This window comes from Ciona robusta, chromosome 3, assembly GCF_009617815.1.
Source record: "Ciona robusta chromosome 3, ASM961781v2".
Taxonomy (NCBI): domain Eukaryota; kingdom Metazoa; phylum Chordata; class Ascidiacea; order Phlebobranchia; family Cionidae; genus Ciona; species Ciona robusta.
In genome coordinates, this window is record NC_143237.1 from 6,906,590 (window position 1) to 6,932,520 (window position 25,931).

General features: G+C 34.1%; 2 protein-coding genes across 2 annotated transcripts in view; both read left to right on the plus strand.

Annotated features, from left to right (window-relative positions):
* The first annotated feature begins 5 nt into the window (after positions 1-5).
* LOC149738691 (rho GTPase-activating protein 17-like) lies at positions 6-15,189 on the plus strand. Its single transcript, XM_089874358.1, has 16 exons — positions 6-169; positions 1,267-1,306; positions 1,374-1,478; positions 1,800-1,888; positions 2,351-2,462; positions 4,078-4,275; positions 4,874-4,942; positions 5,594-5,675; positions 6,334-6,461; positions 7,461-7,660; positions 8,183-8,263; positions 9,305-9,424; positions 10,831-10,910; positions 11,699-11,864; positions 13,047-13,124; positions 13,516-15,189. The coding sequence occupies exons 1-16, from the start codon at positions 117-119 to the stop codon at positions 13,928-13,930; spliced, it is 2,016 nt and encodes a 671-aa protein (XP_089730484.1). The 5' UTR covers positions 6-116; the 3' UTR covers positions 13,931-15,189.
* A 183-nt stretch (positions 15,190-15,372) lies between these two features.
* Positions 15,373-25,931, plus strand: part of LOC149738692 (uncharacterized) — a 40,102-nt gene continuing 29,543 nt past the window's right edge. The window contains exons 1-21 of the mRNA XM_089874307.1: positions 15,373-17,948; positions 18,026-18,167; positions 18,486-18,670; positions 18,728-18,869; positions 18,961-19,160; positions 19,221-19,359; positions 19,643-19,827; positions 19,891-20,032; positions 20,267-20,463; positions 20,521-20,659; positions 20,792-20,902; positions 21,119-21,292; positions 22,463-22,642; positions 22,878-22,985; positions 23,420-23,593; positions 23,677-23,790; positions 24,040-24,168; positions 24,442-24,621; positions 24,909-25,007; positions 25,475-25,651; positions 25,762-25,881. Coding sequence (XP_089730433.1) covers positions 17,640-17,948; positions 18,026-18,167; positions 18,486-18,670; positions 18,728-18,869; positions 18,961-19,160; positions 19,221-19,359; positions 19,643-19,827; positions 19,891-20,032; positions 20,267-20,463; positions 20,521-20,659; positions 20,792-20,902; positions 21,119-21,292; positions 22,463-22,642; positions 22,878-22,985; positions 23,420-23,593; positions 23,677-23,790; positions 24,040-24,168; positions 24,442-24,621; positions 24,909-25,007; positions 25,475-25,651; positions 25,762-25,881 — 3,346 coding nt within the window. The 5' untranslated portion in view covers positions 15,373-17,639. The remainder of the gene's footprint in view (positions 17,949-18,025; positions 18,168-18,485; positions 18,671-18,727; positions 18,870-18,960; positions 19,161-19,220; positions 19,360-19,642; positions 19,828-19,890; positions 20,033-20,266; positions 20,464-20,520; positions 20,660-20,791; positions 20,903-21,118; positions 21,293-22,462; positions 22,643-22,877; positions 22,986-23,419; positions 23,594-23,676; positions 23,791-24,039; positions 24,169-24,441; positions 24,622-24,908; positions 25,008-25,474; positions 25,652-25,761; positions 25,882-25,931) is intronic.

Genomic DNA, 25,931 nt, shown 5'->3' on the forward strand with positions numbered 1-25,931 from the left:
AAATAGGAACAGTTGGACTGGTGACTTAAGTTGAAGGCAGGCCTCTGCTTAAGGAACCTCACCTTATATTAGGTAATTGTATTGTGCACTGTGCATGGAATAAGACAAGCTGCAACATGAAAAAGCAATTTATGCGTTACAAGCTCATTGCAGACCAAAAGGTTGGCAGGTAAGTGGAAATAATGTTATATTAAACTGTGCATTAAAATAACAGTATCTATATATGTTTAATTATACTGTATATTGCATGTATTTGATGATTTGTAATAAACCTGTTATTAAGTAGTTCATATTTTACAGTTACAAATTCTGCTCATGGTAATTAAGTTATTAAATAATGTTATATTAAACTGTTCATTAAAATAAGAGTATATGTTTAAATATACCTTACATCACTATCACATGTATGGCTAATTTGTAACAAACTTGTTATTAAGTACCTTATAATTTACAGTCACTAGTTCTGCTCGTGGAAATTAAGTTATTACTGCTTAAGTAATATTGTGTAATGTTTTAGTTAGAGTCGCAATTGGGTTAACATTAATTGTCAAATTTATCCCTATAAATTGCTCCCATTTAAATTTAAAAAATAAGTTTTTACCATTTAAGTAATATTGCGTAATATGTTGTTATTTAGCTTAATATTTATTGTCGAATATCCGCCAATAAATTGCTTTCATTTATAGTTTACGATTAAATTATTGCTGGTTAAGTAATATTGTTTAACGTTTTAGGATTTAGGGTGTTATTTATGTTAATATTTATTGTTGAATATAACTAGGGATGCACATTACAGAATAATTAGGTATTCTAGGATATCCTAGAATACTTTAATTCGAATCTAGAATTCCGAATCTAGAATTTCGAATCTTTTTATATTTATAGGAAAAAAAAAATTTACCCACAAAAGTCAGTTTATTGACCCTTTCATACCCGCCTTGTTGGAACATGAGCTGTAAAATGATCAAAAATTGTACTATTGAGTAGTTTTTGCGACATGAAACGTATAGCAGGCTATGAAAAGACGTTACGAAACGTTTACTCTCGAAAGTCCCACAAACACAAAAATATTTTTTTTCAAAATTAATAATATTCAAAAATTGTTAATATAGTATATGAGATGATGTGTAATGACGTCATTAAACAGAATACCGAATCCCGTAATTAGATTCGAATCTCACGGATTTGAAATTCTGTAATGTGCATCCCTAAATATAACCCTATAAATTGCTATCATTTATATTTTACTTTTGTTTTAATTTGCAGAGCAAACAAATCAGAAGTCCTTAACGATGAAATGCTACAGGTGATAGTTTTATTTGCAACCACAATCAGTATTTAAATGTTTTATATAATATGTAAACAAACTACAGGTGGAAAAACACATGGAGCATGTCAGGGTAGCTTGCCAATCTACATATAAGAAACTATCGCAGTGTTTGCAGACACACAGCATTGGGGAGTACGAAAAACGTATAGTAAGTTAATATATCCTACTTTGTTTAGCTAGTTTCCTGTTGTGTTTATAGCAGGATTTTTATGATGCTTCCTGTAGGATTATCTAAATATATTTAATATGATTTCACAGACATGCTTTTATTTAACATTTATTCATAAGAAGTTTTTTTTATCTTTTAACATGTTTTTAAATGTTGTTGTTTTGTTGCTGATTCCCCTCACTTCATTTTTTTAGTTACTTTAATTTTAGCTGCTATATTGGAAAAAAAACAACATTTTTATGTTACCTGTCGTCTTTGTAAAGTAAGGTAATTTTCTAATTTTAATTACTTTATTTACAGAAACGAGTGTCAGAGCATGTATTAGGCCAAGGAATGCTTGATGCCAGTAAATCTTTACTTAGTGAATCTGACTCCAACCAAACCTTAGGGTAAGTTCATGTAATTTGTAATACAATTCCCTCCCTAAGCGAATGGTATTGTTGTATCACATTACTGTCAATATTGTGTACGACAACTCTGGCTCAAGCCACCAGGGGAAAACTTTAATAATGTCCAAATTGATACAAACAAAAGCTCATAATAGTGTACCAAATTACTTTCAATATTGTGTATGACAACTCTGGCAAATATCCAACCCTCAATATGGTTTCAATATATGTATACAAACTCTTTTTTTCTTTAATATGGTTCCATATCTAAACAAAATTAATACAAACTTCTCTAAAGCGCATAATAGTATACCAAATTACTTTAAATATTTTGTATGGAAAATGACACCTGGCAAATATCCAACTTTTAATTTGGTTCCGTATTATAAAAACTCTTCTAACCTGTGTGAGTAATTTGCGATACCAGCTTTTGTTTGCTTAAGCTTTGGTCCGTGTTCGCAGAAGCTCACTACGTGTATGTGGGGAAGCACAGATTGGATTAGCCAAAGAGAAAGCAATGTACGAGATGTTTGTAGATGAACATGTGATAGCACCACTCCAAACACTAGTAGAGGTATAGGAACAATTGTTCTCGATGTGTAAACTTGTTGACCTATTATGTTTTATCTTGGACCAACAAACTGGATGTGAATTTTTTTTTAGATTCCTAAAATGTTATATAGTACTGTTCTGAAAGATGGAACACATTTAGGATTTAGCTCATATTATTCAAATATCCTGATCGAGTTTTAAACAAATAACAACAGTGTATTGGAGTTGTGCTGATACGGTTTTATAATTCTTTGAATGTTCTTTGTTCACTACCAAATGGGAATAGAAAATGGAATGAAAAGGTGTTCCAGTTTCTCCCACCCCACTTTATGTTTATTATTTTTATGTTTTTTTTTATCATTTTCTACAAAGTATGGTTGTATTAACAACTTTAAGCAACAATATACACATTAACCAAGTGTTAAACCATAAAAAAGAGATTCAGACCAAAGTAAACAGCTATAACAATTCCTTCACAAGTTCATTGAATACTTCCTCTCTCAACAATAGACAACAATGTAACTGCCATTTGATATCATTGGCTACCAAACCAATGCCCACAGCTGAACGCCTGGCTTGAATTCATGGGAAGTGTTATCTAGTTTAAATTGGAAAAATAGTAAGACATTGGGTACATTAGCATTTTTTGGTAAATTTTAGACAAAATGTAGGTTGACATTGCTAAAATCTTAAATTGTTTTTTTTTTTATTTTGGACAAAATATGGGGTGACATTGCCAAAATATTGTTACAGTCATAATCATAGAGCAAAAGGGGTTTTCTTGGACCTTGATTAATGTGGCAAACGCGGTAGAAACTTGACAGCAGGGTAAACAGTCACCTCAGATCCTAATGTTAAGCCGTAGATCGGAAGTGTATACATTTCTGTTGTATAAGATTTGTATATACTGGTGATACTGTATTGGCAAAGTTTCCCAGTATTACATCAAGTTTTAAAAAAAATTCACGCTTTGGTCATACACATAAAAACCCATAAATTATTAAATAGGACAACATAACAAAGTTACCAATTAGTACAACACTGCTATCATTACGCCTTTTCCTACCCAACCCCCACACCATATATTGCCTCCGCATAAAAGATGATATTAAATTAAATGAGCATCTAACATTTTAAAGTATTCCTGACATTATATGTACAATGTGGGGAGCCTATGGCTTATGAGCCAGCCCGATGATAACGGCATTTGCCCCGCAAGTTGTCATTTAGCACATTTTTTACAAATAATTTTTTTTGTAGTTTTTCGTAATGTAACAACGCATATGTAACCATCAATAATTCAACCAAAACAATCCATTCATAACAATTAAGCTAATAAATGGCAGACTTCACTATGGTAGCTTGAACTTGTTTACCAATATATTTCTAAGAATTGAGTTGTTTTTTGAGCCAGTTTCTTATAATTAATCGGAATAATATATGGCCCTCACAAAAATATATTGAATAATTGGAATTTTCGCTGACCATTATCGATACAAAATTTGAAAAACTTTTTTTATATTTTTTTTATATAAAAATGTGTTTGGTCAAAAATTTTTGTTTTGTTTACTTTGTAATATATATATTTATTTAATAATTTTATATAACATACTGACATTCATTTCTTGTTCATTTAGAGTGAAATTCCCAGCATCATGAAACAGCGTGAGCGCTTAAAGAAACTCGTCCTAGACCGAGACGGTGCGTATCAGAACTGGAACAAAGTCCACAAATCTCAGTTCACACCTGGTGCAAACCTTCAGCAAATTACAGCAAAATCGGAAATTTTGAAAGATGAATATGACCAGGCTGTGATAAGGATGGAGCAGAGCAAGGTTTGAAAGTAGCATAAGTTTAATTGGTGTTATTATTTCATTTGGATTAAATATACATCGCCAGGATGCAGATTAAAATATGTAAGTCATAAAAAGGTGTTAATGCACTTCCAATTTATAGAAAAACTTTTTGCTAAGTAGGTTCTGCAAAAAAACACATTTCTCTTCTTCATGGGTGAGGTTCTTATTGTGAACCTACGGTTTGAGCCAGAAATGGTCTATTACCCCAACACCCAGACTGGCATTGTTGAATGAAATGTGAACCACAATCAGTCAATCACATGCTACTAATGCGCTTCTTGTGCTTCATGTGTCCGACAGTATCACACAATGAATGAAACGTTAAACACTATATATTCGTGGAACACTGACGGTGTAGAAGAATTCTTGAACGAAAAGTTAATCATGTTTTACAGTTTTTTGTAAAATATTTATTTAGTTTTAATTTTTATTCAAGAACTTTTCTACATATACTGTCATTATTTTTAGGCTTTAAATTTTTACTTTTTTTCTTGAGATTAAAATATTTCTCCTAAACCACAGTCAGATCTAACTGTGTATAAATCATGTTTTAAATTTCTTTTTCGTATTATGTTAGGATCAACTGGTTACAGATTTATTTGAATTCCTTGCGAAAGAGGCCGGCCATGGACAACGAATGTCGGATGTAAGTTTAGTTGATGCTATAAACTTTTCTTTTTTCAAATAACTTTATTTTTAAATGTGTTCTTGGGCAATACACTTAACGGCGATTGCTCCAACCCAGTGGTCACTAATGGGTTGTCCAAATCATCAGCCATATATAAAAAAGGGGCAAAAATCTGAAAGAATAATAATTAATCACCCACAAATTAACATACATGGTAACTTGTAATCTGGTGGAGGTGTATGAAACTATAGCCTAATGTTTTATTGAATATAAAATATGTGTTTTATGCTCCCACAAAAGTTTCTTCTATTAAAAATTACTTTTTTATCACATGTTTCTATTTACCAATTTCTAAAATACACTTTATATATACATCATACATGTATTTAAAAGTACTTTAACAAAATGCTATTCTTAGTTTAAAAAGCAGAGATTTAAGTTCAGTTAATATCATAAGCTTTTATTTTATTAAATAAATTCATATTTTCCCACATGTTTCCAAACAAAAAATTTCTAAAAAAATTACTAAATTTCCATACTAAATAATAGCTTGCAGCGAACAAAAAATAAAATTAAAATTTCTTGGCAACACTGGGCAGTAATGCAATAAAGATGAAGTAATTCCCATCTGCAAGCAGCACTAAATAATTCCTATTGATTTTCCTCCAGTTCCACGCAAAGCAGTTGGATTATCACAGAAGGTGTGTGGATCTGCTAGAGAAAATGAAGCCAGACATGGATTCAGTTCAAGGTATGATTTTGTATATTCCAATTTCAAAAGCTGTTTTAGCTATGTATATATATTTGTGTTTTAATTGTTATTAAATATGTTTGGAGTAGTTAATACTCTAAATAAATGGTAGTTTAATGTTTAGTAAGAATACTTTAAATTTTAAGGTAAGACTTTGTATATTCTTATTTCAACAGCAGTTTTAGCTATATACATATGTGTGTTTTACATTTATTAATCAGGTTTTAAGTAATTAATAGAAGTTTAAATGTTTAGTAATAACTCTTTAAATAATTTTATAAATTTATTAAGTTTAAAATGTGTTATAAAAGACTGTCGTAACAAAATAAGTGTAATGTTGTACAGCACTTATATCTCTTTTGCTAAGCTGTATCTGTATGGTGGACATTCTTTGCTGAATGTAATAGGCCCATAGTAGTTTTATAGCCTTTCCTAAATTTTATTCTATGTGGGTGAGGCCTTATGGCAAGGCACATTGTGGTCGTATGGGACTTGGTTTTATTCCTGAATTCTAACTGTATGGGTAATAGTCCTAATGGGCGAAACCTGGCCTAAATCCTAAGGCCCATGACATGCCACACTGTAGGACCTCACCCCTGCAGAATATAAAATGCCACTATGATATATATTCATGTAGTTTATTTATTTTAAATTTTAGATAACGCAGTTATGAAATCAGCCTTCGGTTTGTCTTTATCTGATCATTTACGGTTAACACAAAGAGAAATTGCATCTCCCATCGAAGCTTGTGTTCTCTGTCTGTTGGAATTTGGATTAAAGGAAGAGGTAGTTTGCTAATTTATACCATATAGGCATAACTTGGTTGATTTTTGCTCAAAATCTTGGATGACATTGTTAAAATGTAGTTTCATACCATAGTTGTATTAAGTATATGGAACCTCATTGAATAATGTGTTGAATACTGTATACTTTGGCTCTGCATGGAAAAACTAATTTTAGCTTTAAAACTGGGGTGCTAAAACACAGTGCTACCTGCTACATCTATTGTTTATTACTGTTTCACATGTGCATACGTGTCTGATTAGATAAAGGTATAGTTAAAATTGAATGCACAGTCTATAGGCTACCTGCTAAAGTATATTCTTACAAATACACATGGTGTAATGTTAAGGAACCCTGTTGTGATACATAATCACATGCCACCTTAGCTTTTGAAACAGGGGTGACATCATATCCATTTTAAGCCTATAATAGCTTTATCCTGCTGTCAGGTGGGTGTACACACAAGTGTGGAAATTACATTTTTTAAAGAAAAGAAAATCTAACGAAAATATGAATTTATTTAATAAAATATTTTTTTATGGTATTAACTGAACCTAAATCTGTGTTTTTGAACCACAGATTGCATTTTGTTAAAAGTATTTTTTTAAAGCATGTTTAGCCATTTTCTGAAGTATGTTGCATTGCATTGCGCTTTTTAAGTAAGTAATAAAGTACGCAATAAATAACATATTAAATACATTTTAACAATGTCAACCCAAGATTTTGCTAAAATCATAAAACATGACAGTTATGCTTTTAAACATTGTGAAAATTAATAAACAAATTTCTATGCGAAACCAACACATTCAAATCAGTACTACCAAAGTATTGAATGATTTATGATCAGTGTAACTTGAAACTGCATTACGCACTGCTATACTGTTGTTACTATGTATAACAGCGCCTCTCAATTCAATTTCCAAACCTATTTCCTTATTGTGGGCTGTCGTAGTGGGGCATGCCACACTATTGTTTAGTGTAACCACAGACTTATAACTTCAGGGTCTGTTTCGAATCGGCGGCGGTGCTGCCAAATTGAAGAAGTTCCGAGCCCTAGCTGATGGTGGGGTGTTGGATTTTAATGACTATGACGCACAGGACGATATACACGCCGTCGCTGGCGCTCTTAAGCAATATTTGAGGGAGTTGCCAAACCCGTTGCTTACGCATGAGTTGCATGATGAATGGATTGCTGCTTCAAGGTATTTCCCTTTTTTACAAAAATTTAAGAGGCTGTATTTTACAACAATTTAAAAGAAAGTGTATTTCACATTTTTTTACACCAATTTAAAAGAGAGTGCATTTTACATGTATTTTACACTAATTTAAAAGAGACGAGCTGGCATAGGCATAATGTTAGAGACACATGTCACCTATGTTTTCTGTGTTGGTAACCCATGTCACCCAGCTAAAACAGGGGTGACAGACTGACAATGAAGGTTTTTCCTCCACAATTTTGCAGCTTCAAAGTATAATGTCCTTTTATAAATCATTAAGTTTCCCTATGTTGGATGACTCAGTCTAACTGGATTTAACTGTGTTCGTCCAGATTTTGTTAAAAGCTAAAAAAAACTGCCTGTTTATGCTATCTGGCTATTATGTTGTAAATATGACACATACATACATAGTTCTATAATATGGTTGAATTTGCGTTTGCTGCTTTTACTAGTATTTCGGACAATGTAGCTTCACAGTTCTATATGGTTGAATTTGCCTTTTTCTAGTATTTCGGACAATGACGCAAAGCTACAACAGCTTTGGACAGTGATTGACAAGTTGCCTGCTGAAAATAAAGCCAACTTAAAGTGAGTGAATGTTATATTACGTATATAAGTTAACATCTATATATACATTATACATATAAAGCAATAAAAGAATAGCAAAATACCAATTGAGAATCTGGTAACCCGGTTCAATAAACTTAAATCAACCAAAATAAAAGCTAGCAACAACAGGGTAATTTCAACTCTGGACAAAATCTCAGGTCCCCTTATGTATATTAACTTTTGTTCTTACCCATATACAATGAAAAAACACACACACACATACATGTGTATAGCTTAGCTTAAACAGCTCAAAGCCACACCCTGTTCATTCTACAACTACTTCACATATATACCTAAAACAATTCACCTAGCTAAATAATGAACGTCAATCCCTATTCTGACGCAATTAATTAACGTGTGAATTGCTATTATGTCGCAATCAATTGCCGGGTCAGATAAACGCTAATATGATGCAATGAATCCATGGTGAATCCCTACTATTTCGTAATAAACATTCTGCTTGGCTGATGAAAATTTATAAATATAAAGAAGTGCTACTTCTGGGACAGACTTAGTTTGTTTATTACCGGCTGCTTAAGGGCTAAGTTCATTTATTTTACACGCAACTGAGAAAAACGCACCAAGCTTATTTTGCCTATTCACGACAGATATAAGTTCGTACACACCATTTATTGACATATGAGCGGCGCCATGGCATAGTGGTTAGCCTGTCTGCCTGTAACCCAGAGGTAATGAGTTCAAGGCTCGAGGCTGCTACCATTGTGGACGTATGTTGGGCATGACACTTAACGGCAATTGCTCCAACCCAGTGGTCACTAAGTAATGGGTTGTCCAAATTATCAGCAATACATAAAAAAAATCAAAAAAAAATAATTACTCACAAAGTAACACATACATGGTAACTCGTAAGCTTGCACAAGGTGTTAAACCCGAGTGATAATAACTGTCGTTTTTCGGCCACGCGAGAATAAAGTAAGTACATTCACATTCATGAGCCCATATTCACTATGACACACATGTTTACAAAACATCACAGCCAATAAATCTCTTTTTTCTCAGATACCTAATCAAGTTCTGTGCTGTGGTGGCAGAGCACCAGGATGTAAATAAGATGAGTCCCGGAAACATTGCATTAGTTCTCGCTCCTAATCTACTGTGGTCTCATATAGATGACATTGGGTGGGTACTGTTATCAATATATATATATATATTTATATATATATATATATAAATATATAATTATATATAGTGGAAATTTTTTATATTTAGTTAATTGGCTTAATGCTTTACCATTCTCCAACCCAGTGGTTTCTTACGGGTTCTATAAATTATAAAATAATGGGTTACAAAAAAAAACAAATTTTAATTACTCACAAAATTGCATACGTGGTAACTCATGAGCGAAAATGAGGTTTGTGAAACAAAACACCCTTGTAATGACTTCCCGTTATCCTCTTGGAAAAATAAAACAAGATTCAACCATTTATTCATGTGAATATTTGAATTTCATTTAACCTTTAAAGGTTCATCAATGCATCACATCGATGCATTTCGAATTTTATGAATATTTTCAATGAAACTGTATTGTAACTCTTTCCACCTATCGCATTAACAGTGTTGTGGTTATATAAAATAATAAAGAAACAAGGAACACGTTTATTGCATCTATCCTTGCTCCCACTCCATTGCAGCAATTTCCCTTTCTTTACTAAATGACTCATTCGATTCCAGAAACTCACAGTTGCGATTGTACAACAATGCACTTTGTCTATGCTTCATGTTTTCGTTCTGGTTATAATGAGTCACCAATGTTTCCTTGAATATAACACCACTACTGCACCATACACCATTGTGTATAGTAGGATGGGCTGTAGCGCATGAACCCCGAATATCCAGTTTGTGTTTTAAACAATTAACAGCGGCCTATGGGATTCGTCAGGATTCTGTTTCGTAATTTTTTAAATGTTCTTTGTTTACTACCAAATGGGACGGGAAAAAAGAATAAAAAGTTGTCCCATCTTTCCTCAACCTACTACATTTTATGCTTATTCTGTGTATCATTTTATAAGTTAATTGGAAAAATTTTAACCGGCAGGTTTAATACAACCCTTACAGCCTAAATACGAGACGACTGTCTTGATTTAAAACGTTTCGATTAAATATCTCTGTGTGTATTAAAACTGACTAAAAAAATGCCACATTTTACAAGTTAATGTATCTGTAATTCTGCATATTCAATCTGTTCGTAGTGAATGTATGTAACTTGCTTTATTGTCACATGGCTGGAAAACAACAGTCGTTAAACACCGGTGTTTTATTTTATACACCTCGGCCAGCTTACGAGTTACCATGTATGTTACTTGTGGGTGATTAATTTTTTCATTTTTCATGTATAGCTGATAATTTCAACCACTGGGTTGGAGCAACTTTCATTAAATGTCTTATCCAAGGACATTTGCCCACAGAGATAGCAGCGAAGAGTCTTGAACCCATTACCTCTACGTTAGAGGCGCTAACCACTTTACTGCAGCGCCGAAATGATTTTGGTAAACAAATTTAAATTATAAACTGATTTTACCTTGCAGTAAACGAATGATGGAATCAAACCTGATGGCGAACGTGGTGGAAAGTATTATCACATATTCAGATTGGTTCTTCCCAGGAGGTATGTGTTTAAATGGCGTGTTATTTTTATATTGTATAATAGCCTGCACCATCTGAATGGAGCATAAACTTAATCCCACAAAGCAATTAATAGGAGTACTTTTTTTTTTGTTCGGTCAAGAAAATATGTAGCCTATATATAGTAAGGTAGGGGAAGACGGGACATCTCTTCATTCTATTTTCACGTCCCATTTGGTAGTAAACAAAGATCATTCAAGGAATTATAAAACCGTACCCTCCTAACTTCCATACATCACTGTTAATTGTTTAAAACACAATCAGGATATTGGTTGTTCTGTGCTAAGGTGTCCCATATTCTCCCACCCTACTGTATATATCTAAACAACAAAAAGTTTTAAACATTTTCCATACTTTAAGCAGAACTAAGTAGAAAAAATAGATACTCAAAGTCCGGTTGTGGCACTTACATAGAATAAAACTAAATTAAAAAAACAACAAAAAGTGCTATTAAAGCCTAAACTAATTTTTAATAATAAAAATAAAATGTTCTTGTTTTTATATTGCTTTTTGTGACTTGTCATAGATTTTATTAAATTCGTTATTTTGCCTGTATTAACAGCTAGCATACACTATTTATTAATGAAGCTTATGTGGTTTATAATGGTTAGTACACATACTAGAATCTAGATTGACATTACATTGTTGTGACTAAGTTTGTTGACTACATGTTTTTTTTTATTTTGATCCCTTTTGTTAAATTTAGGACTTAATTTTAAATTTGAATTAAAAAAAATAAGTTTAACTTTTTTAAAAAAATATTTTTTTTAGACTTTGATTTTGTTGTCACTCCGAATGCAACAACCTACAGTGGCAGCCACAGAGATAGTTCACAGTTCAATGATTTCAAGGTTCCAACCCCTGTGTCCCCTTCTACAAATCACAAAACCCATTCACGCAATTCTTCTACGGACTACAATCTGTCGGACTCTTCCAGGTAAATTTTATAAAATAATTTTTTTTTAGGTTAAACTAATGTTTAGGTCATGTCGCGTTAATATGAGCGAGTTCTATCTTCGACCTTAGCCGACCCGCGCAAATTAAATGCAACCAGGAACACCCAGTTTACTGAATACCGATCTTACACGATTATGACATTGTTTATAGGCGATTACAAATGATGAGTAACGTTCTTTATTACAACACAATAAAAAGGGTGGTAATTACAATTTAGACCGGGGGTTCCCATACTTATAAAACCGTGGGCCAATATGTGAAATCATAGTTATGCAATGGGCCGTCAGGCAAGGTTTTTCCCTTCTATATTTGCGGCATGACTTGTATTGGTGAAAATGCGGTTATAACCAATACTGTTAGGTCAAGAAGTTCGACGCATATATGCTGGTAACAAACAATGGTTCTAGATTAAGCTTTGTACTTGCGGAGTACAAGACAAGACTGACAGTGGGCCACGTTATTTTACGCAACGAATGAACCATACCATTGTAGACGTTCAACAATGGTATCGCTAAGGTTTATGCTGCTTAGCAGCTTCCTGCTTCACTTCTCGTGCTTCAAAATAAGAAGCTTCCTTGTGTGCTCTGCTACAAAGGTTTTAAGGTTTTCATTTTGTAGTTCAATTTCTTTAGCGCCGCAATCCATTATGACATACATCCATAGTGGTGCTGTTCGCAGATCGTATTAATTTTGTGAACAACAGAAACTTCTCAGATAAGCTTTTGCAAAGTATTTTTCAGACAAGCACACAAAGCGTCGCGTTAATATGAATGACACCATTTTAGAGGTTCAACAATAAACTTAAAAAGTTTCACGCTGATACATCTGTAGCGATTGGCGTACGATTACGCCATAGATTAAAGTATTGGAACTTATTTGTGACCAGTGGCCCAGCCAGGGGGAATTTAGGGGGTCGCGACCCCCCCTTTTGAACCAAAAAAAATAATAATTAAAAAAAAACTTAAAAAAAGAAAAAATTGACAATTTTTTGATTAAACCTCTCCCCCAACCCTTTATTTTTTTTTGGCTGTACCACTGTTTGTGATGGTCTAATTTAATGTAGCACGTAAAAGATTTTATTCTTTTGTATTATGTACACATATGCCAATCAACCAATCAAATTGTCTTACTGTATGTAAAATAAATCTGTAACTTTTTCTAGCGGCACAGTTCAGTCTCCTGCTGGTAAACAACGGAAAATGAAAAGTAAAGCACCACCACCCCCTACAGCTAATACAAAGTGAGTTATATGTAGTATCACAATAGATGTCTCTTCATTTTGTAACATAACGGACAAGGTCTGGTGTTGAAACATGAAATAAGGAGCTTTCATATACCTTGTGCTCGCTTACAAGTTACCATGTATTAAATGTTTGTTATTGTGTTTTTTTGTGTGTGGTGTTTGACACATACACCCACAATCCTTTATGTGATAATTGTATATTAAAGGTGGGATATACATACAATAACAGTTCGTTTTATTGTTGTTTTAAAAACCTGATTCTTTTTACCGTTTATTATAGAAAAACATTCTGAAACTTGTATTAACTTGAAAAGTTAACTGTTTATTTGTGTTAAAGTAATTTCTTTAACTCCCACAATATCTAAAACTAAAACCCTTTTCTTCCTAGAAATACGGATCAAAAATCTTCACCCCCCAACTCCCATCCTCCTTCATCTGGAGGAGGGAACACAACAAAACCTCCCATCGCTGCCAAAAGAACATCCATGCGACGACCCCAGCTTCCTCCTCCCCAACCTCCAAAAGAAGATCCAGTCTTGGAAGAGGAGGCATCAAAGTCTCGACCCATACCTCCAGTGAGAAAGCGACAGAGTCATCACTCTTCTAACGAGCAATTAAACTCTGCTCCTCGTCGGAACTCGGATGATAGTCCAGTGGAAGAGCCTCCGATGCCAAATCTTCCTCCACCCCCGTTACCAGAAGACTTTGATCCCACAGAGGGCCTCGCATCAGAGTTGCAGAAGTCCAGTAGCATCCATTTATCAGATGAGGAAGAAGAGGACGTGATAATGACTCCGCTATGATCCTTGCATCCATGCATCACTGATCTGTGAGGATTTCCCGAGAGAAATAGCGCCAACGTCCTAAAATCTTGATCCTTATCTAGTTATCCAAGATTAAAATATTAGATTTTTATATTCTCAATGTATTCTGTTACTTTTGATCAATGTTTCTCATTTGTTGCTTGGTAATCACACGTTGCATGCACCTCTCCACCTCATACTTGGAGCACGGGAAATTTCTTTAATAATAAGAAAAATTTGTGCAATCTGTTTCAAACGTCCACTGCTAGCTTTGTAAATTATCCTTTCATAATTTTGTCTGGTAGGGACTGAATCTTGAAACCCAGTTAACTTTTCTGCGTGTAAACGCTTTACAACGAGTGCTTCACATGTTCAATGTTCCTATCTCATTCTATTTCCAAATTATTCAGCACACATATTACTCTAATGTCTCAGCTTAACTCTCAATCTCCACAAAGTAGTTCAAGGCTGGACCACTGTTATCTGTTCTATGTCAACATTTAAGGTACGCGAAAAATTAACTGTACCAGCCTTACCAATGTGCTGAAATCAGTCTCTCATTTTTGCTTTCTATCTGCACTTGTCTTATTTATCAATTTTAAATGAATCAAATGTTACAGCTATCTATATATTCCATCTTGAAATCGTGTAAAGTGTTTCGAGAGATTACGCAGCTCTTTTGGGTTGGCAGGTCCATTATTAACACATAGCAGGGTGGGGGAAGATGGGACACCTTTTCATTCTATTTTCTTGGCGCAATTTGTAGTAAACGAAAAAAATTTAAACAATTATAAAACCGTATCCTCGCAACTCCCATAGACCGTTGTTATTTGTTTAAAACACGTTCAGGGTATTTAAATATTATGTGTGATAGGTGTCCCATCTTCCCCCACCGTACTATATCTATTATTTTACTTGCATGTTCCACACTGCTTATCAACCTTAAAGCTCTAGTTGTTTGCGTATTTCACATTCTCAGCTGATTTTCAGAACCTATAGTAGAAATCACTAGAATAATGCAATTATGCGTAATTTACTTGTGTTATTCTGTAGCGGTTTATTATTTATTCCCATGTTCAATTTTTGATGTAGAATATTCGCACATTTGCTTAAAAGGTTTAAAATCGTACTCGTGCCAACCAATATCTGAGCTACAAGTCTGTTTATGCACAAATAATAAGTCAACATAGTATGCGCTGTGGCTGAGGTATTCAAAATTCTCGAGTTAAAATAAAAGATACGCCATGTGTTTCAAACAATATTATATGAATTAAAATGACTGCAAAGTTTTTCTATCTCCATTTGACGGGTTAATATTACAATGTAAAATTGTTTCAACATTTAACGCTGCAAGATTGGCTTAAATTAGTAAAAATAATATAATTTCTATTTTCTAATTTCCAGTAGTCTAAAACAGCTGTTAAGTGGTAAGCGAGCTTTTTCCGTGCGCCTCGCATGTGTTTCATTATGTTTAAGGTGTACCGTCGTCGTACGATGTAGATATTAACGGTGCAATAACAGGCAACGGAATCTGTCTTGACATGCGATTCAACAAAACACCTGATGATAATTTCCGATTCAACGGCTATGATATCATCGCTTACCGCGCTGAAAATTCAATATATGCTGCTACATAACGGTGGCTTGCCACTCGTCGAATCGACAAAGTGCGTTTCGGATCGTGTTCTTCAAATTTCTTAAAATAAGAAATCTCTGGATGGAGTTCAAATTTGTGGCGTTCGTTGTGGCCTGTCTACTGGCATCGGCAAAATATTCCGAAGGTAAGTGTTATTAATACAACTTGATGTATAGTAGGCTGGGGAAAGATGGGACACCTTTTCATTCTACTCTCTCGTCCCATGTGATAGTAAACGATTACGTGTTCAAGGTGTCCTGTCTTTCCCCACCCTCCTATATAGTAGGGTAGGGGCAGACGGGACAACTTTAGCAAATATCATGATCGTGTTTTAAACAATTAACAACTGTCTATAAAAATTAAGAGGATACAGTTTTGTCATTCTTTGAGTGTTCCTTATTAACTACCAAATGGGATGTGGAAATATGTCCCATCTTCCCCTACTATATGTAGGCTATATAGGCTTTCTGTGTGGCTACTGTTCTTAGCGTTTTAGAACAAATAAAACGGTCGTTTTCGTGTTAGTTGCCAATTATTCGCTATGTTATTTTGATATACCTTGTTATTGTATCCAAAGAGACCTAAACCTTGTACGTTATATTTTAATCACTCGTGGTAGCTAACATATATTAGGGTGGGGGGAAATGGGACACCTGTTTACTACATTTTCTCGTTGAACATTTCCTATCTCCTAACTCCATTTCTCGTTGAAACTATATTCAATAAATTATAAAACCATATCCCCACGACTCCCATGAACCATTGATATGTTTTTAAAACACCATCAACATATTTGAATATTATGTGGTAAAGGTGTCCCATCTTCCCCCACAGTACTCTACCAAATCACCTTGGGCAAAACACTTAAAGGCAATTTCTCCAACCCATAGTGGTCACAAATGGGTTTTCCAAATTATCAAAAAAATGAAAATTAAAAAATATAAAAATCAATCACCAACTAACATGCATGGTAACTCGTAGGCTGGCACGAGGTGTATGCACACCCGTTTTATAACGGCTGTCATTTTCCGGCCACGTGAGGATAAATTAAGTTACATTCATTCATTACATTTAGTCATTTAATCGCATAAGCTCGTAAAATATATCATCATTTACAAAGACAAATAAAAATAAAAATTCACTAAAATAATCCGCACACAGTTACATACGAGGTAACTCGTAAGCTGGCCCGGTGTATGTGAAACGGTGTCGTGAAATATTTGTTCCGACTGATATATATTTGTACGGGGCGGTATTGCGCATGCGCCGAGACGCTATAATGCGCCCTTGCCTATTCTAGTCGGTAACATGATTAACTCAGTTCCACTGACTTTAATTCGAAAACTAAAGTTTCAACGTGTAAAAGTCGTGTCTGGAACGTTTCAACCCAAAAAATTTGGATGGGGTAGCCATTATATTTGTTCTGACCTATTGCGCATGCGTGGTATCGTCTTGGCGCATGCAAAATATGGCCGGGTACATATATATCAGTTAGAACAAATGATTTAAGAGACGAATTAGCAATGATTTATAGAGCGTTGGTCCCGCAGTCGAAAAATACCAGGTCGAAATTGAATGCTAAGTTTTTTGTAAGGGCGTTGCCTTGGGAAAGACAATTCAGGGTGTTTCCAGCCTAATAAAATCATGAATGAATAATAATAACTTATTTACCATCGCGGAAAGTCGTTATAACACGGAACACGGGCAGTAGCGTAATATGGGCCAACCCCGCAACCACGGAGAGGGGTTCTAGACGAACTCATGTACATATCTCAGTTTTTCTCACAAAAAAAGAAATTACAAGAAAAAAAATCAGCTGTACAAAAAATTTTGAAGTTTGGACCATTTGAATAACTACGGTACTGGATTGTTGAATCAAACTCGTAAACCACGAAATTTCGGGAGTTTTAATGTGATTCAGCCAGCATTCTGAGATTCTTATACTTACGCAATCATTAAAACAATTTTGTATTCGCTCAACACCGAATTTTAAAACCTAACAACCATAATCGGCTATGCCGCACGCCCAGTTGGACCGTAAGAATACTGCTTCTTTTTATTGTCTATTTTCAAATGAGTACTTGTAAAAGGAGAAAAAAGTGTCCCATCTTACCCCCATGTTCCAAACTACACCACTCTGCAATAATTTTAATTTTTTATCTTTTTAATAAATATCCCGCAATACCAGCTGGAGTGGACTTACCAACCTGTGGACGTTCTGCTGTTGCCACAGCCGCCCCTCAAATAATCACATCACCTGGTTATCCAAACAATTATCCGAATAATACATTTTGCAATTGGAATATATCTGCTGCTGAAGGAATGAAAATTAGATTCAATTTAGCGTATCTTTCTACGAAACCAAATTCTGATTTCCTAAAAGTAAGTGTCAATACCACAAACATAGCTATACAGCCTATTATCAACTGGAAATTGTTATCTTTTATTTCCTTTTTAAGATTTACAGTAATGGTGACCAGTTGGCACGTTTTAGTGGCGTTGTTTCAAGTCAAATATTTATATCAACGGATAATGAACTTAACGTAGTGTTCACTTCGGATAATTTGATTGGAGGGGTCGGATTCACTGCAACATTCATTGGTAAGTCACTTTTACTGATAAGATAAACTCTAACCTTAGTGGGTAATGTCCCATTGCGTTAGGCTTGGTCCATCACTCATTCAAGAACAAATAAAACCTATTCATATAACTTGTAGGCCTAATGTTTGTTGCCTTTTTTAACCATATTTATGTAACTATATAGGAAAATATTTTGGAGGGATTTTATTTTAATTTTTTTGCTTTATGGCTGACAATTTAGACAACTTATAAGAGATTGCAACTGTGTCATAATTGCAATTGCACTAACTGTTTTGCCATTTTACCGATACTCAGTAATCACAACATTTCCTACAACAGAAATACCTCCGTGTGGATTTGATGCTGTAGCCACGACAACCAGTCAAATAATCACATCACCCAATTACCCCAAACATTATTCAAATAATGAAAAATGTATTTGGAGAATAAATGCCACTGCTGGAATGAGAGTTCAACTTCAATTAGAAAATTTTGTCACACATGGTTCCTATGATTATTTACTTGTAAGTGGTATATTTAATTCCCAATATTACCATTTAAAATTTTAACTTTTTCTTAAGGTTGCAAGCGGGAATGTTAATTGGGGAAGGTTATCTAGGTCTTATCCACCAAAAATATTTCGATCAAATGGCAATACTATGACTCTAACATTTGTTTCGAATAATTTTGGTACTTATACCGGGTTCAGAGCCACATTTGTGGGTGAGTTTTTTAAATAAACAAATGAAATATTAAGTACTGTACCTGCTGTATGTTATTTAATGTTTTTTATATCTTCCCAAAAATTATCCAGCAATACCAGAACAAATAAACATAACACACTGTGGATATGACACAACAGCTACAACAACCAATCAAGTAATCACAACCCCGGGTTATCCCAACAATTATCCAAATGATGCCATTTGCAATTGGACGATATCTGCTCCCGAAGGATGGAGGATAAAACTCAAAATTAAAAGCAGAACAGAGCTAGGTTTTGATTATTTCCAAGTATGTGTCTACATTGAAATACTAAAAAGTTTATTTCTTAACTTATATTTTCTGTTTAAGGTTTCAAGTCCTGGTATTTCGGAAACAATAAGAAGTGGATTATATGATCATACAATATATTCAATAGCCAATCTAGTCAACATCTTGTTCACTAGTGATGCTTCTATTACATCATCTGGATTAAATGCAACATATTCGAGTTAGTCTTTTGAAATCATATAGTAGGGAGAAAAAGTCAGGACATCTTTAGCACATAGTATCCAAATATCCTTATTGTTTTAAACAATTAACAACGGTCTATAAAAGTTGTAAAGATCGGATTTTATAATTCTTTTATGATCTATGTTTGTTATTAAGAAAAAATAGAATAATAAGTTGGACTTATCTATCTGTATGCTTTGTCATGTTTGGGTTATGAGTACTTAAATTAAAAAAAACTTTTTCCAAAAAGTTTTCAGAAGTTACAGCAGCTGTTTTAACAGGTTTAGCACCATGTGGGTTTAATGCTGTTGCCACGACAGCCAGAAAAACAATCACATCACGAAATTATCCTGAAGATTACATTCTTTCTGAAGATTGTATTTGGAAAATAAACACAACCGCTGGAATGGAAATTCAACTTAATTTTGAAAACTTTTATATAGAAATTGAATATGATACTTTAACTGTGGGTTTCTATATTGATAAGAAAATTTTATTATTCTGATATTTTTCCTTTATGTCCCTTAAGATTACCACTGGAGCTAATCATGTGACAAAATTAACTGGAATCATCAATAATAAAGCTTTTAGATCAACTGGCAACCATATGACTCTAAGATTCACTTCGGATGGAAGTGTTCAAAAACCTGGATTCAATCTAACATATTTTGGTGAGGTTGTTTAAGTGACCAGATATGTAGTTTTTATTTTACTTTACCCAGCTGAATGAACTACAATATACTTATGCACTTATAATTACTTTTAAAAAAATAATCCCTCACAAAGTAACATACATGGTAACTCGTAAGCTGACACGAGGTGTTAAACCGTGTGATAACGACTCTCGTTTTCCGGCGACGCGAGGATAAAGTAAGTTACATTCATTCATTCATTTAAACACACAGCAATACCTGGACCAAAGAGAACTTGTGAAAATCATTATGTTGCCACGACAACCATTCAATCATTCTCATCACCTGGGTACCCAAACAAATATCCAGATTTTTTGTACTGTATTTGGGTGATATCTGTACCAGCAGGACATAGGATTCAACTGTTTTTGGAAAGCTTAGATACAGAGGCAAACTTTGATGTCTTATCAGTGGGTAGAGCTGAAGTACTCAATGAAAGAACTTTTAAATTCTTATTTTTTCCCTAGATTTCAAGCCCGGATGGGACATTGGTAAGATTCAGTGGATCTGTTTCAGGGAGAAACTTTCAATCAGTTAGCAATTTCACTATTCAGTTCTTCACAGATAGTTCTACTGCTAAAACTGGGTTCAATTTTACATTTTTCGGTAAGTTGTTTTAATTGATATAAAACAGTTAAAAACCGTTAAAACTTTAAACACATTTTTGAAAAAAAAAAATTAAATATTTTTCTGCTGACATGCGAAAAGATTAAATAACTTATAGAAAACTTATTTCAGCCGAGCCAGCTGCTACGTGTTTTTCTGGTTTACACCCAGTGGAAGGCACCCCTCTTTTGTCAAAGAAATGTGACCTCAGTGAAACATGCGCCACTTTCCATGGTTCTTTAGGTGAGTAAAACTGTTTATCCTGGTAATTGTGTTGTGCTGATTGATTATTTTATTTTCTGACATAAAATATAAATATTTCAATCTTTACCTATAATGAGTTTGTCAAGACTGTGGTTTTGCTGCTAATTTTTTAACCTCTGTTGTTTTAATTGATCCAATCTCTGTTCCTTTATCCAAAGAGATAAATACAAACTAATATTTTGTTATATATGGCAGAAGGTGCAGACGGAACGTATCATGCCTGTTTTCCAAAGAGTAATTGTTTAAAGTTTGACTGCTCAACACAACAAGGTCTGGACTATTTACGAAATATATCAGGCTACAACGTAAATTCTTGTGAGAAGTTTCAATGTTGTCATGAAGATAAATGCAACAAGCCACCACAATCAGGTAAACCAAAATTGCCAGAAATTTTATCATTAACTTATATAGTCAAATGCGCTTAATCGAACCACATCGGGACCAAGCCAAACTGGTCCGATTAAGCGGGTGGTCTGATTATGTGGGGTCAACAAAGTTCGTCATAATCCGGCCCCTGCATCGCCCTTTCTCTCTAAATAGTGCCCGCGTCTGCTCCCGATTGTGGATAAAGAAACACTCGCCCTTTCTCTCTAAATAGTGCACGCGTCTGCTCATGATCGTCGATAAAGAGACACTTGCTTTTTCTTTTTATATAGTAGACGCATCTTCTCGGGAAAATGGTCCGTTTAAGCAGGGTATTGGTCCATTTAACCGGGGAAGATTGTATGTAAAAATGTATTTAGATTCGGGACCAGCGAAAAGCGGTCTGATCAAGCAGGTGGTCCAATTAAATGTGGGCCGATTAAGCGGGGTTGACTGTATTAAGTATCTTAAACCATTTTGTAATAGGTTGCCCTGGAAATATGATTTCAGTTAAATGTGGCACCGGTTGCCAACTGCTTTCATGTGACCACCTAACACCCATACTAGAGTCCTTGATTTTACAGAAAGCATAAACAAATGAAAGCTTAAAGCATAAACACAAGCATAAAACACATTCCCCTAATTTTCTTGCAACTCTAATGTGCTTAAAACACATTAATTCCATAACTGGTAAATGCGTAAAATATGGATAAAACACATTCATGTAACCTTCCCTTGACTGGTAAATGCATAAATTGGTTTAAAAAACATCCCCGTACCTTTCCGTAACTGGTAAATACCTAAAACAAGCATAAAACACATTCTCGTAACCTTCCCTTAACTGATAGATGCTTAAAACAAGCATAAAACAAATTCCCATAACTGGTTAAATGCCTAAGGTAACTGGTAAATGCCTGTTGTAGGCTTAAAACAAGCTTAAAACAAGTTCCTATAGGTTAAAACATACTCTCCCAAGTTCCAAGATTCCCGTGAATTAGTTTTTCTCGTCTTTTATATATTTCCAAATCCCTATCAATTAGATTGCGATTACCGTAGTTTCAGTACTCTCGTAAATTAGTATTACCCTCTTCTTCCAATAATGAAGAGTACATTAATGTACAGACAAGAGCACTTTAGATAAATTTAACAGAAGTATTTAAAATTGTTTTTGTATAGCGTGTCCAGGAAACATGATTTCAGTTAACTGTGCCAGTGGTTGTCCTCTGCCTACATGTGGACAACCAACACCTTTACCTGGACCTTGCCCCCAAATTTGTAGAAAGTGTGTTTGTCCAGTAGGACAAGTCTTATTTGAAAATAACACTTGCATCCCTTTTGTTCAGTGCCCAAGAAAAGGTATTTAATATTCTTTAAAATATCTTTAATTTCTGACAAAGTTTATAATTAAAATTTAACATTTATTTGCAAAAATTGGTAGGGCGTTCTAGAAAATAAAATATACACAAAGCTAAATGCTAATACCAATGACCATTAAAAGTTAACATTTTAAATAACTGTTATGATTTGTTGTATTGTTTTTAAAAATATTCTCATTAAGTGACCTATTAATAAAAAAACATGTTTTGTTTAGGACCTACTTGCTATTTTGGTATACAAACAAGGACAATTACCAGTCTTGGATTTAGACAATGTGGTTTTAATGAAACATGTGTAACATATCAAGGCATGGTTAAAATAGGTAAAGTGACCTTTCCATACTTTGTGTTTTAATCTTTTTATTCTATTTAGGCCACATTAGTTCACCTAAAATCTAAGCCAGGGTTAGCCTTTCCCTTATTTTCCTTTCAATCTTAAAACTGGTTATAAATCGTTAGCGCTTGTATCGAAACTCAAACCTACTACATTGATGGTGTTATTGTTGTGGCCATGTATATTCTTGGGCTAGTTATTTACCAGACATTGCTATAACACAGGGGTTACCAATTGGTTGTTCAAGATTTCAATATTATAGCACAAATACTACCTACAAAGTAACATATGTGGTAACTCATAAGTTGGCATGAGTTGTCTCAAATAAGTGTTTATTGTATATGGACTGTCTATACCTCTCCACACAAGGATAGAAAAGTGTAAATTATTTCTTAAGCAAATTCTACTAGTGTGATTTTTTAGGAGAATACACAATTACTGATGGAACATATTTTGGATGTATTTCGAAAATGAGCTGTTCGACATTTGACTGCAAATTACCAGCAGGAGTGCAATATTTGCGGAAGACATCAGGCTACAACTTTACATCATGCAATAATCTTCAGTGTTGCTCTGGAATTCTTTGTAACAAGCCTGGTGAGTTTGAAAAGAATTGGCTCTGTAAAAGAAGCTTTAGATCTTTAGATATAAGTTTGTTTACTGTTGTGTTTTTGTTACAGAAACTGGCCCATCATGTTATACTGGAGAGTATGGTATTTCATCTAACACTTTAGGGGGAGCATTGTGTGGTCTAACACAAGAGTGTGCCATGGAGCGTATTATTGATAGAAACAGTAAGTTAACATAGATTGGTAGATAGTTTTGTTGCATAGAGCCCAAAGTGTTGAGAACTAAAATATAAAGCTAGTAATTTTTTAATTTTATAATTTTTTGCTTTCTGTTCTCTTCGACTAATTTCTGTGGTTTGTGGACTAAAAATGAGTAAAGGTAAAAACCCAAAATTATTCTTTTTAAAAATTTTAAACCATAAACTAAACTGTGCATTTAATTTCTCATTAATGTAATAAAACTTTGTAAACTAGGTAATCTCACAACAAAACTAAAGTTATATTGCGCTGATAAATCTCAATGCTCCTCGAATTGTACTGGCACAGAAGGATGCAAATCAATAGAATGCTGTAAAGACAATTTATGCAACAATCCAGTTTCAGGTAATATATAAAAGTAATAATATGAAACATACTGATTTCAAGTAAACATGAAGCATTTTTAAGATTTAGTTGAACGGCAACTTTGGAGTGTTACTTTATATAGTTTCTTCTGTACTTGTGCATTTTAACAGTAAGCTTGAAGGGTGTAGCAGATTTTCAAAACGGTAAAAAGTTTATTTAGAGCCGTTTGTGTAAAACTATGTCACAAAACCATAGCTATTTTTCAAAAAAATGCTACAAACTTAAATTGAATTTAAAAGCTCTTTTTTGCAGTTTGCCTTGGGAATCTGATATCAGTTAAATGTGGTAGCGGCTGTCCATTACCAACATGTGATGTACCAATACCTGCACCATCAACCTGCTCACCATTTTGTAAAAAGTGTGTTTGCCCTGAAGGAACAGTTCTAAATGCGAATGATACTTGCATTCCAAGTGACCAGTGCCCACCCAAAAGTATTTACTTAATTCAAGAGTATATTACAAGAATTCAAGAGTATATTACAAGATTCAATTGCAAAATGCATTATGACCTGTATATAGATTAAAAGATACATGTTTAAATTTTATACAACTGGTGGTATGACCAATAAATTATATTGTGGCACTTCTGCAGTTTAAATGATATGACCAATATTTAAAAACTATGTGGTATGACCAATATTTAGAAATTATGTTGCAGCACTTTTCCAATCCTTTAAATTTGTCAGATTTACAGAATTATCTCAGTTATATTTTAATAGCACTCACTTGCTTTTCTGGTTTGCACCCACTCAACATTACAGCCAAGCAATGTGGGGTTAATGATACATGCGCTACTTTTTATGGTACTGCTAATGTAGGTAAGTAATACTGGCTAGTAATTTTATTCAATTCAATAAATTTGGTTAAACTAGCGCCGTGGCTTAGTGGTTAACGCGCCTGCCTCTAACCCAGAGGTAATGGGTTCAAGGCTCGTCGCTGCTACCATTGTGGGTGTATGTGTCCTTGGGCAAGACACTTAACGGCAATTGCTCCAACCCAGTGGTCACTAATGGGTCGTCCAAATTATTAGCCATACATAAAAAATGAAAAAATCCAAAAAAAATAAATAATTACCCACAAAGTAACATATATGGCAACTCGTAAGCTGGCACGAGGTGTTAAACCCGTGATATAACGACTGTCGTTTTCCGGCCACGCGAGGATAAAGTAAGATACATACATACATTACAACTAGATAATTATTATCCATTCATGTTGTAATTATTTTAGTGTTACTAAAAATCTAGTTTCCTATTATTACATTTTTAATTTAAATTTTGCCCAGGAGGTGGGGTTGGTGGTGGATCGTACCATGACTGTATTCCAAAAAGTAGCTGTTCTACCTTTAACTGCACGATGCCACCAGCATTAGTAGACTTGCGCCAGATATCTGGATACAACATTACCTCTTGCTATGCTACTGTGTGCTGCAATAAGAGCTATTGTAACAGGCCACCCATAGGTAATTAAAGATTAAAATTTGTTTCAAAATCCTGAATTTTTTAGAACTAAATTTACAACTGTTTATATTTGTTGCCATAAAAGGGCTAACTTTAAACGATTCATTTTTAGTGCCACAAAAAAATCGTTCATGCTATTATGGAGAGTATGCTCATTCATTTGAGAATTTGAAAACAAAGTTTTGTGATGATGGCCAAGTGTGTTCCACCCAACCCTCAATGAACCACAATGGTAAATTATATTAACATCGCTTCATTTATATCCTGTTTTATTGTTGCATC